General features: G+C 43.1%; 1 protein-coding gene across 4 annotated transcripts in view; it reads left to right on the plus strand.

Annotated features, from left to right (window-relative positions):
• Htr3b (5-hydroxytryptamine receptor 3B) overlaps positions 1–11,616 on the plus strand; it is a 62,541-nt gene extending 50,925 nt beyond the window's left edge. For all 4 annotated transcript variants that reach the window (XM_019208217.1, XM_019208215.1, XM_010629446.1 and 1 more), the window contains 4 exons: positions 436–593; positions 9,629–9,839; positions 9,976–10,158; positions 10,913–11,616. In XM_019208217.1, coding sequence (XP_019063762.1) covers positions 436–593; positions 9,629–9,839; positions 9,976–10,158; positions 10,913–11,148 — 788 coding nt within the window. In that variant the 3' untranslated portion in view covers positions 11,149–11,616. The remainder of the gene's footprint in view (positions 1–435; positions 594–9,628; positions 9,840–9,975; positions 10,159–10,912) is intronic.
• The last annotated feature ends 22 nt before the right edge of the window (positions 11,617–11,638 follow it).

Below are 11,638 nucleotides of genomic sequence, written 5' to 3' on the forward strand. Positions count from 1 at the left end.
TATTATAATTATATTATAATTCAATTATATTATAATTTCATGTTTACTTTTAAAAATAGAGATCTCTTCTTGCAGTTATTTGGCTCTTGCTAAAATTCAGACCAGGTATAATGTGATAGCCCACTGCTGCTCTTAATTTGTGATTACAATATTAGGGTGCTACTGTCATTGAAAATAGCATAGAGTCACAGACAAATGCCACTACTCTATGGAGAATGGATTCCAAACCCTAAATTCATAGTTTTCTTCATTTTAATGACTCTGAAGATTTTATTCTATACCTCTACTGCTTAACTCAAATGAGATCAATAAGATCTCATTTGCATAGAGGGGCAAGAGAAAAAGGAAGAAGGATTTGAACTGGGAGGTGCAAAAGTGGGTTGATGTTGGCATCTCTTTCTCTCCCAGGAAGTTAACTTTGTCTGTTTTTTCCAGTGGAAGATATAGACCTGGGCTTTCTGAGGAACAGAGAAGACGTTAAGCATGACAAAAAAGCATTTTTGAATGATGGTGAATGGGAGCTGCTTTCTGTGTCCTCAACATACAATGTCCTGCAGAGCAGTGCTGGAGATTTTGCACAGATTCAGTTTAATGTAGGTCCTTCTTCCTGCCCTCTTGCCCATTTCTCTGCAGTTATTTTCTTCTGTTGGGTTGAGGAGTCTCTGCTCCAGTGCATATCACATTATCACACAGGAACAGTTGGTTCACATGATTCTGGAAAGCTACAGAGATCAGAGGTTCAATTAAAGATCTTGGGATCCTGTTGTAGATAGTCCACAGGGAAAAGTAAAGAGACTGGCTTTCAGACACCAGAGCCCTGAGCAACTCCCTACAGCAGGAATCGTCAATCCTTTCAGAACATGGTAACATAACCATTTCTAATTCTACTGAGAAAAACAAACAAATTCACTATCACAAACAAATTGTGAAGTCTATCTGATCAGTATTATTGTCCTGTTTTTAACTACATAATTACAAATTAATTTCAGATGCAGATACATACAATATTACGCACTTGATTATCTGAAGGGATTAGCTTAATAGTTACCTGCAGGACCCACAGAAACCATTGCTGGCTTCTGGCTTAGAGAGAACAACTGCCAATAAGGATGTACCAAAACCCACACTCCTGCCGTGTACTCCTGGGAATGGCCTCAGGTGCATTGTTCCCAGAAAAATTTGTCTGTTTGGGGCTCAGGGAATTGTCGGTGGACATCTGACAGTGAAGCCTGCTGATTTTCACATCAGAGGCAGCTGTTTTCTCCTCTCTGTTTTTCCCGGCAAATGGTCCTGACATGTGGTCAGCAGAAGGCTCATGGACAGGCAGACTCTTGGTATTTGTATTCAGCAGTGCACTCTGCTTTTCTATGCCAAGCTGGTTAGTGGTGGTGGAGTGGGATAGGGAGGCCCTTCATGTCACATAATGGGTCCAATTGGAAAATAGAGACTTCAGGCAAGTCAGGTTGCATATAAGATGAATTCTCCTAGAAACACACCTCTGGAATAAGAAGGCACATTTAGACTAGACCAAAGATGGTGAACCTTTTAGAGACTGAGTGCCAAAATTGCAACCCAAACCCATTTATTTATTACAAAGTGCCAACACTGCAGTTAAACCTGAATATTGAGGTTTTAGTTTAGAAAAAATACATTAATGTCTTTTGTCTTAAAAATAAAAACACAACAGAGCTTTCAATGATACAAACACCTTTTTATTGAAAGGTAAACATTTGCATCTGGCATGCTTTTGCACAATTAATGTGATCTTTGCTGTTCTGTGCATGCTGATAGTTTGTCAAACCTTAGCTCACACTTTGTCAGTTTGAGAGCAACACACGCAGCACCCAGGTTTTCTGTTACTGGCACCTAGTGCCACTGCTCCTTTCTGAGCATGTGGGTGGCCCTTACATGCACTGTTATCTGATGCTTACCTGCTGGGGCAATGCTGGGTGACTTGGTTGTGTACTGGCAGAGAGGGCTTTGCATGCCTCCTGCAGCAAGCTTGTCATAGGTTCACCACCACTGGAGTAGACCAAGGCATTATGGTTACAATGGATGTGCTAAGGGCAGTGGTGAAATACACCATCATTGAGGGCATACGTATCCCTCCTTTGGTTAAATGAAGTTGCATGCAGTTTTCTAGCAAAGCTCTTGTTAAATTGGGGTCGCTTGGGCACACCTGGGGTTGGAACTTGACTATACCACTGTCTAGAAATTCCCACCTTCCTAGGAGTGGGACAGGTTTGAATTCTTGTGTAAAATTTTGTTTGGCTTTTAGCAAAGCTTGTGCTGTGGCCTGCTTGTCCACTTTTTTTTTTTAGTAAAAGAAAGGGGGGGGAAGCTTTTTAAAAAATTTCAATGAGTTTCTTAGCTAAGAGTAAACACCTCATTAATTTTAAAGATATCAGCCTGCGAACATTATTAATGCAGCCCGAATAATGGAGAGCATTAAAGGGAAATGTGAGGGAGTAGCACGTGCAAGGTGGAATATAGTCACCCACCAAGTACTCCTGAGAATGCTGCACACCCCATTACCTACACTGCACGGAGGAGATGAATAGAGGCAAGAGATGGGGCAGGTAAACAGGAGCACAAGTGTGTGTGTCTCTCTGTGTGTGCGTGCATCTCTGTGTGTGCACACATACTCTCAGGTGCTCTCCCTAGAGCAGCCATTTGCAGTTATGTGTTACCCTTTGCCTTAAATATTAATTTTTCTTCTCAACAGCAGCAGGAGGTTTTCTATGTACTCCCTTCCTTTGGAATATGATGAACATAGCTGATAAATTGCTTAACAGAAGGGAATCTTTTCCAGATCAAGGATCCATGCTCCAGTTCCTTGGTTCCCTTCACTGCCCTGTTCCCCTCCTTTACATTGTTTGTGTGGAGGCACCCATTTGATTCCTTGCTCTTGGAGACTTCTGTGTGCCCTTACCCAGAGGTTATTAGCAGGGCTGGTTTCTACCCTAGTCCTCCAGAAGAGTAGTGAAAGGATCCTGAATACAGGTACGGATCACATCAGACAGACTTAGGAATGATTCTGCACTCAGGAAAAACTTAAAGTAGATTCTGTTACTATTACAATTCTCCATCTCAGTCTCTCAGCCTCCATGTGCACCCTGCCTGGGTTCATCATTCTTTCTCAGTAGCAGATATCCAACTCTGAATTTAGCATCTGAAACATGCTGGTATCTTTCAACAGCCCTTGACCAGTGATGTGAAACCTAGAGCCCACATCCATGCCAGCATCGGCCTTCCAGGATCTGACGGCAAAGGGCCATCTCTCTCCTAGACTAATCACCCACTGTGTCCCAGTCCAGGCTGCCCAGCAAAAGGTTGGAGACAGGTGGAGCAGGTGGGGGAGATGATGATCTCGTCTAAATCCATCATCTCAGGCCTGTTGTACACTGCTTCTGTTTATACTAAATCAAACAGTGTATGCCCTGTGAGTTCCAGCTAAGGTGCAATCATAGCTGATGGCTCTGGGACACGTATTGTTTATCAGAGGGCACCACTGATGCTTTGGAGTCAGGCTACATTCCACAGGGGGCCCAGAACAAGGCACTTCTCCCCACAAGGATGTCTGTGTGGTGCCAGACCTGATCCAGCAGCCATAGGAGGGCAGGTTTCTTCCAATACATTATTGAAAATACCAGTTCCCAGAAACAGCAGGCTAAGTATTTGATCTGTATGGCAGTGATTTTTTTTTTTTTAAGTGAGGGTAGAAGTGGGAGGAAATAGGGATAAAATTTAGAAACTTTTATTGGATGGAAAAGAGTAGACAGCTGTGGGAACTAAGCCAGCCCAACCACAGATACCCCATGTTGAACAAAGTGTTCATTCATTCAAGCAAGAAGGGGAGTACCCACAAAGCACTCCTGGATAAATGAAAAGGTGCTTTTCCTTACCCTCTTTTTTCCACGGCAAGGTTCCTTTTTATATTTAATTTTGTTGAGATTTCTATTGAATGCAGTTTATAAATATAAGACTCTTCTGGGTACCAACAAAGCAGGGGTCAAAGAGAAACAGAGAAAGACAGAGAGAGGCAGAGAGAGATTGAGATTAGGGCCTTGGGACTCCTTCATGGAGTTTCTGCTAACCCAGCCCAACATGTGGTCAAGATCCAAGAAACTCTCACCTCAGTGCAAAGATCTTATTTAAATGGTGGTAACTCTCCCATTCTTTCTGAACTGGGAATGTTGGGAGGGGCTTGGGCAAGGAGGAAAATGGGCTTCTGTATGAAGTGTGAGCCTGGGCGTCAAAATTTCAACTATGTCATAAAGACGGTCATGCAAAATTGAGTACTGGTGGGGTCTACCATCAAGGAGGCAATTATTGGCTAACCTTGGGGCCTATTCCATCTCCAAGGAGCTCTCCATACACACATTCTGAATTAGATTGATCTCTTTCATTAACATCAATAGGCTCCAAATACCTTTGTGTACTTATTATTACCTGGCTTTAATGGATAATGAAATTGTGGCATAATACTGCTAACACCTGAAGGGTGTCTAATGGAGAACACAGACTGAAACTAAAGTGCTTTTTCTTCTTTTTCTGTGGAATTTAAAGGCACCAGCTCCTTTAGACCATTAGAAATGATGGGCTGTAGGTAGGGGCCGTTTTGCAGAGATCAGTGTCTCACTGAGCTGGTGATACTACTTCCCAGCAAAAACCAAGGTTATGGCTTCAGGTGTGATTTACGAGAGGCAGCCTTTGAAAAGACTGGCCTCAATCCCCCTATGGGGTAACTCCACACTGCTATTCCATTGGCACTAAAGGTAGCATTATTAACAGATTCCAGTACAATGCAATGAACATCTTTTTGTGCACCTGTTTCAATGATAAACACTTAAAACATAGAGATGAATAAAAATGGCTCCTAATATTTATTGTGGACCTCAAAAATTGCCCAGGGAGACATGATAACAATAATTGCAAGACTGAACACTGTATGCTATGCATCAGTCTAAGAGTTTGTAGATGTCTACACCTATGAGATGGGTTCTCCAAGTATCTGCAGTTTTACTAGTGGGTGGAATAAAGTACCAAGAAGTTCAGCAACTTACTGGAGATTATAGGGTGACTAGTGGAGCCTGGTCTTGAATCCAGGCAGTCTGACTCCAGAAACCATATGTCTAATCCTATATTGTGATGACACACAATTAAATGCAACATGCTGTATTCTGATCCATTCTGTGGCAGCCACCCACTATGTGTTACTGGACAAGTCTCCTTTAGTAGTTTCACAAGACTGCCATGACAAAGCACCAACTGGGTGGCTTAAAACAATGGAAATTTATTCTCTGACAGTTCTGAAGGTTAGAAATCTGGAATCAAGAAGCCCAATCTAAGCATTCCAAGGGAGAATATACTCCACACTGGCAGTCTCTGGCATTCCTTGGCTTACGGCCCCATCACTCCATCTGGTCCCATCTTTGCATTGCATTCTCTTTGCTTAATTATTCTTTTCTAAGGACTCCAGTCAGACTGGATGAAGGGCCCATTCTACCCTACTATGACCTCATCTTAACAATTATATCTTCAATGATCCCATTTCCCAATAAGGTTATATTCTAAGGTTCTGGGAAGGACATGGCATCTTGGGAACACTATCATAGTAGAGTCTACCATGCTGTGGCCCTTAAAACTTACATCTGCCTCATATGCAAAATAAATTCATCCATATCAGCATTCCCAAAAGTCCTAGTCTATTCTAGCATCAACTTTAAATCCAAAATAATCACCTGAATATCAATGCAGAAAGTCCCAAGTCTCATCACCCAAGTCATACAAATCATGTGTACACTCTAGTTATGTCCCATTCTGGTGCAAAATTTCTCTCCAGCCTCAGACTAATGAATATCCAACCACCAGGTCAGGTTTGTGAACCTGTATGACAGAGGCCAGGGCAAAGTCCTGTCCCATTAATAATCTAATTCTGGTATTTAGGATAGTGCCGGACAGCCTGTTCATGCTCAATTATTGTTATCAAATGATGTGATGAAGAAAAAAGTTTCTGAAAACCATATGAGTTTCTTAAAGCTGCACTAAGCTTATAGAGAAAATTAGTCTCAGCTGAAGGGAACATTGCCCCTAAATGAACCTAAGAAAAAAGGTTAGTCCCTTGTTCTGGGAAGAAAATCAAACTAGTAGGGACTGTTTGGTCTATTTTAGGAAGGGGAACATTTCTCATCCTAAAGGTAGGAGAAGAATGGATGAGGTAGTTTTGGAGGGTTTTTTTCAATTTTACAATTCAGAGACAGAAAAGTTCTATTTTATTTTGTTTTGTTCAAGACAGGGACTCATTATGTAATTCAGGCTGGTCTTGAATTCACTATGTAGCCCAGGCTGGCCTCAAATTCACTGCGATCCTCCTTCCTCAGCCTCTCACATGCTGGGATTACAGGTGGGCATCACCATAATCAGTAGGGAAGTTCTTCAGTTTATGTCACAATAGAGGTGAATTGTCCATGTTTGTACTTATGCTTTCCCCTCTAGCATTCAGCTATTATTACCATCCAGTGAATACTAGGTTCCTGACAGAACCTGACAAAACTTGTAGGGCTCACTAAAAAATAAAAATGTGGAGCTTCTTGTTAAAAAATTAAGACTTTCTAAACTTTAGCAGTACAGCAATAAGCCAAGTGCAAGGCCGGTCCAAGTTTAGGTCCTGTACAGGTCTCACCCATGAAGCCAGCTGCCTCCTAACCTCTTAGTTCTCTCTCTTCCCAAACCTCTTCCCTGACACTTGCACTTCTCAGGAATTGCAGACTTGGAGGAGCCACACTACCTATCTTCGGTTGCAGCTTCGATTTATATTTACTGTCTGCCTCAGCCTCTGCATGGAGATTAGTCATCTTCACTTATGCTATTCACATAGGAACTTTATTTAAGAGCACAACAGATCTCAGTTGTACCCGAGATGTTTGGCAAGGAAAAATAGACTAAGAAAAGGAAAGCTGGATGTGAGGGCACACTCCTGTAGTCACAGCACTTGGGAAGCTAAGGCAAGAGGATCATGAGTTCAAGGCCAGCCTTGGCTACATAGCAAGACCCTGTCTCAAAAATAGGTCCAGAGTTTGATCCCCAGTACAAAAAAAAAAAAAAAAAAAAAAAGAAAAGAAAGAAAGAAAAGAGTAAGAATCGAGGCACAGAGAGATTACCTCATACAGGATCATTAGACTTGCTCTGTAAGTTCTTAGAATGGGGTCACTGCAGAACTCTGCTCTGTTGATTTTAAGTTTGAGTTGTTTCCAGCCAGATCATCATGCCTATTTGAACTTTTCCTTATCTGAGACTTTTCTTCTCCATGCCATCTCTGCTGAGGGGAGATTCTACACTCCAGAGACAGCAGACCTGGTTGCCACCCGGCCTCATGAGGCCAGAACACTGATAGCCTAGGCTGGGTTGCAATGGACTCTGAGAGTTGACCTCTTTCTCCTGCCCACACTACCCACAGCCATTTCAATCAAAGCATGATGACAGGAGCTACAGAGGTGCAGGCTGATGACAATTAATTTTGTTATTGTTTTTCTTGTTGAATGCACTTTGGTAGAAATGTGTTTTAACCAAATTACTGCAAAGCAGTGAGTATTGCTCTGGTGTAGCCGTTTGCAGCCAATTATGCTTAATGTGAAAGACAACAGCCAGACTACAATCTGCCAAACGGCGCTGGCCTGCCAAGCTCCACTGAGCTGAGATGGGCTCCTGGACCTGGTGATTGTGGGAGCTCTCACTCTGATCAGCAAGATGGCGTCTGGGCTCTCCTGGCCAAGCTGTTCTCCCACCACCCTTTGCCCCACTGCTGGGTTCTGTGTGTCATTTCTGCCTTGGCTTTGGAGCCAGAGACTTGAGATGACAGAGAAGGACCCTTTCCCTACTCAGACTCAGAAACCTGCTCAAATGTGCTGCAGTGGAAAAGAACACAAAGACTCAGTGTGGAACATATCAGCTCTGCCACTGGCTCATCTTACTTAAGGGGTCTGGGCTGTAAAGTGGAGGATGTTACTTACCAACAAGTTGGCAGTGATATTTCCATAAATCACATCGTTTGAGTAAATGCACCCAGCACTCACCCCACATGTAGAAAGCATTCTATAATTAGGAAAATCCAAGAACTGTGATTCTAAGCCTATTCATCTAAATCCAGTAGCAAAAAGCTTAAGATGTTCATTTATTTGACAAACATTTGTTGAATACCTACTATAAAAAAGTCTCATTTTGCCACTTGGGGGATCATCACCACCCTGGTGATGGGATGAAACAAATGTTCACATTCTAGTGGGAGAAGCAGCTCAGCTACATATTTCTTCGTTTCTTTTTAGGAAGGATGAGAAGAGTAGATGTTTCTTAAAGACATTTTCCTATCACTATCCCATAGTGACATAAATATAGCTATAAAACATGGCAATAATAATAGTGATTTTATGAGAGTCAAATTCCATGCTGCAAAAGTTGCTCAGAGCTCTGTACGGACCCATAGTACAGACTAAGCAGGAGAGCTTCAGTTTGCTCTAGGGGAACCCACATCTCCTCTGTGCTCCTAGACTGAGCTGGGATCTGCAGAGATGGGGTCCTTGGTCACGGGAGAAAGGGTCAGGAGCAGTGACAAGAAATTGGAAGGAGTTGGGGGTTGGTCACTGCCAAACTGGTTTTGTCCCTAGGAGAAAGCCATAGCTCTTGACTGTCTGCATAGACTTCTCACTCAGGCCTGGTCTCTACTCCTAGCCCTTGGCTCCTTCAGGCCTAAGGGTAATATCTGCTCACTCAGTCTGCAAAAAAGTTCTGGTGTACTAATCTTTTAGCAGGTGGAGGGACTGGGGATTGAACACAGGACCTTCACACTAAGCTACATCCCCAGTTCTTTTTGTTCATTTGATTACTTGTGTGTTTTGAGAAAGGCTCTTGTTAATTTGCCCAGGCAGGACTCAAACTTGCAAATTTTCCTACCTTAGCCTCCCAGAGTGCAGGAATTACAGGCATGCATCACCAAATTCAGCCCTGCTGTTCTTGTGGTTTCTTCATACCATGTCCACATCTTGCAAAGAGTCTCTTTATTGAGCCCACCTGAAATTTACTCATTTTACTGTGCTATTTGTTCCTGCACAGATCTCTGATAGATCACCTAATGCCAAGGAGCTCATATTCCAAGAAACAAGAAAGCTAACTGGAAAATAATCCACAAAAATTTTACATAGTAAGTGGTTTAAGAGAAGGAAGATTTTTGATTTTAAGATAGTTTGCATCAATTGTGCACATTTGGACAAGTAACTCAACCTGTTTGAGACTCAGTTTCCTTGTTTGTAGAGTGGAGATAATAACAAAATCAGCCCTTGAAGTTGTGAGGACTGAATAGGATAAACATGTAAAACACTTAATCTAATGTCTGGCACACAAGCAATAAATAAATAACTGCTTCTTATTGTAACTATTAATAACATTAACATTAGTTCTTAGGAAAGTTTAAAGGACAGTTTTCCTTTTTTCTAAACTATAAAATAACCTCAAACATATTTCCAAGATAAACTACACAGACAGCAAAAGTATTGAGACTTAAGGGAGTATTCCTGGCTATGGCCAAACCCTAGTCCATCAGTGTAGATTCATCAGAGTCCTTTTCCCTGGTCAGGTGGTGATTCGCAGACGCCCTCTGGCCTATGTCGTGAGCCTGCTGATTCCCAGCATCTTCCTAATGCTAATGGACCTGGGGAGCTTCTATCTGCCACCCAACTGCCGGGCCAGGATTATATTCAAGACCAGTGTTCTGGTGGGCTACACTGTCTTCAGGGTCAACATGGCTAACGAGGTGCCAAGGAGTGCAGGGAATACCTCTTTGATTGGTAAGCAGCCTCAAGACCACCTGACACCCATCTTACACTGGTCCTGTCAGAGATTTGTGTTGCCTTTCAGATTAGAGGAGGGGGAGGCCCGAGTCTCTGGCTAACTCCATCTTTTCACTCTGGTGTCTTCCCTTAGGTGTCTTCTTCACAGTCTGCATGGCCTTCTTGGTTCTCAGCTTATCCAAGTCAGTTCTCTTGGTCAAATTTCTCCACAACGGACAGTGCAGTGGGTGGGAACAGCCCCTCTTGTGTCTTCAAAGGGATGCTGATGCTGATGAATCTAGAGTGGACCCCAGGGCCCAGTGTGCTGGGGTAACAGGTTTGTGAGAAACCTTGAGCTCCCTATACTGCCTTGCTTTATTACTCTGGGCACCAGTGCCCACTGGCAAAGCACCAGACCTTGTGGTGAGTTGTGTGAAGAACCTGAAAATCTGCTCCTTAGTCCCTGTGCTGCATTTTATTTTACCTCTCTAGGGACGAAGGGTCACTTCTGGCTGGAGGTCATTTTATTGTTTGTTTTGTTTTTGGTACTGGGGATCAAACTCAGGACATTGCGCTTGTGAGGCTAAATCCCTGGTCCCTGCTGGAGGTCATTATAGCTTTAAGGTCAGGTCCTTAGTTACTCCTAGCTTGTTTAATTTTCCAGTTTCAACTAATTACCTAATATGACTGGGCCTCTGACATGCAAGTGCTCTCTCTCTCCTCTCTCTGGAGAGGAGTTATATATATTAGAGTTCCAATTCCTTAATTTGAAAAAGCATATGAATCATCCCTGCCCCTAAAACTCCAATTCAGTTAACTGGGGCTAGTCCCTAGCTCAGAAAATCTCCTAGGTGAATCTCACCTAGACATACACTGCTTAGGCAACACATCTCTGCCATGTGTTCCAGGCCTTCCTTCAGCATAGCCATGCCTATCTAAGCAAGGAAGGTAAGAGTCCCTGACCCCAACCCCAACCCACTGCCCAGTGTTGCCCTCAACCTCCCTTGAAAGGTGAGGCCATCAGCTTCAAGGAAAGTTGAGGCTGGCTTTCTTAGCCTGTGATTTATCTGGTGTTTTGCTCTATCATTCAGAGTCCCCAATTTATCAAGAGCACCAGGCCCAGCCGGGGACCCTAAAGGAAGTCTGGTTTCAGCTTCAATCCATCAACAACTACCTCCACACTCAGGACCAGATGGACAAGCAAGAGGTTGCGTGGCTGGCACTCCTGTACCGCTTTGACCAACTGCTCTTCCGAAGCTACCTCACCATGCTGGGACTCTATACTGTCACCCTGTGTTCTCTCTGGGTTCTGTGGAGTGGCTTGTGAAAACTGAAACTGCTCGTTTTAGTCACCATGCTGTCATTGCACTTAGGGCAGCTGAAAATATTTCTGAGGGGAGACGGAAGGGGGAGGAATGGTATGTTTAAAAGCTTCCCACCCACCTCCTTTACCTCTTTTCATTGAGTCCAAAAACACACCCTATGGACAACAGAGGATCCAGAAATAACCTGTTCAGGATGAAAATGTATAAACAGAACAAGGTATATAGTAAGAGTAAGCCTGTACTCCCTGGGAACCTAGAAACCCCCTTCAGAAAATTCCTAGGCACAGGCTTGCTTACATGCATGCTTAAATAGTTCTTATCAGCATACTGTCACTCCATCTCCCAGTTCTGCCTTTGTCATTTATTCAACAAAACCTTTATTGAGTGTTAAGAACCAGGAATTTCTCAGCGGTTCCACCACCTGCCTTGCAAGCACAAGGACCCGAGTTCTATCCCCAGTACCAAAAAAAAAAAAAAAAAAAAAAAAAAAAA

Source organism: Fukomys damarensis, unplaced genomic scaffold, assembly GCF_012274545.1.
Source record: "Fukomys damarensis isolate Sample0158 unplaced genomic scaffold, DMR_v1.0_HiC HiC_scaffold_16, whole genome shotgun sequence".
In the NCBI taxonomy this organism is placed as follows: domain Eukaryota; kingdom Metazoa; phylum Chordata; class Mammalia; order Rodentia; family Bathyergidae; genus Fukomys; species Fukomys damarensis.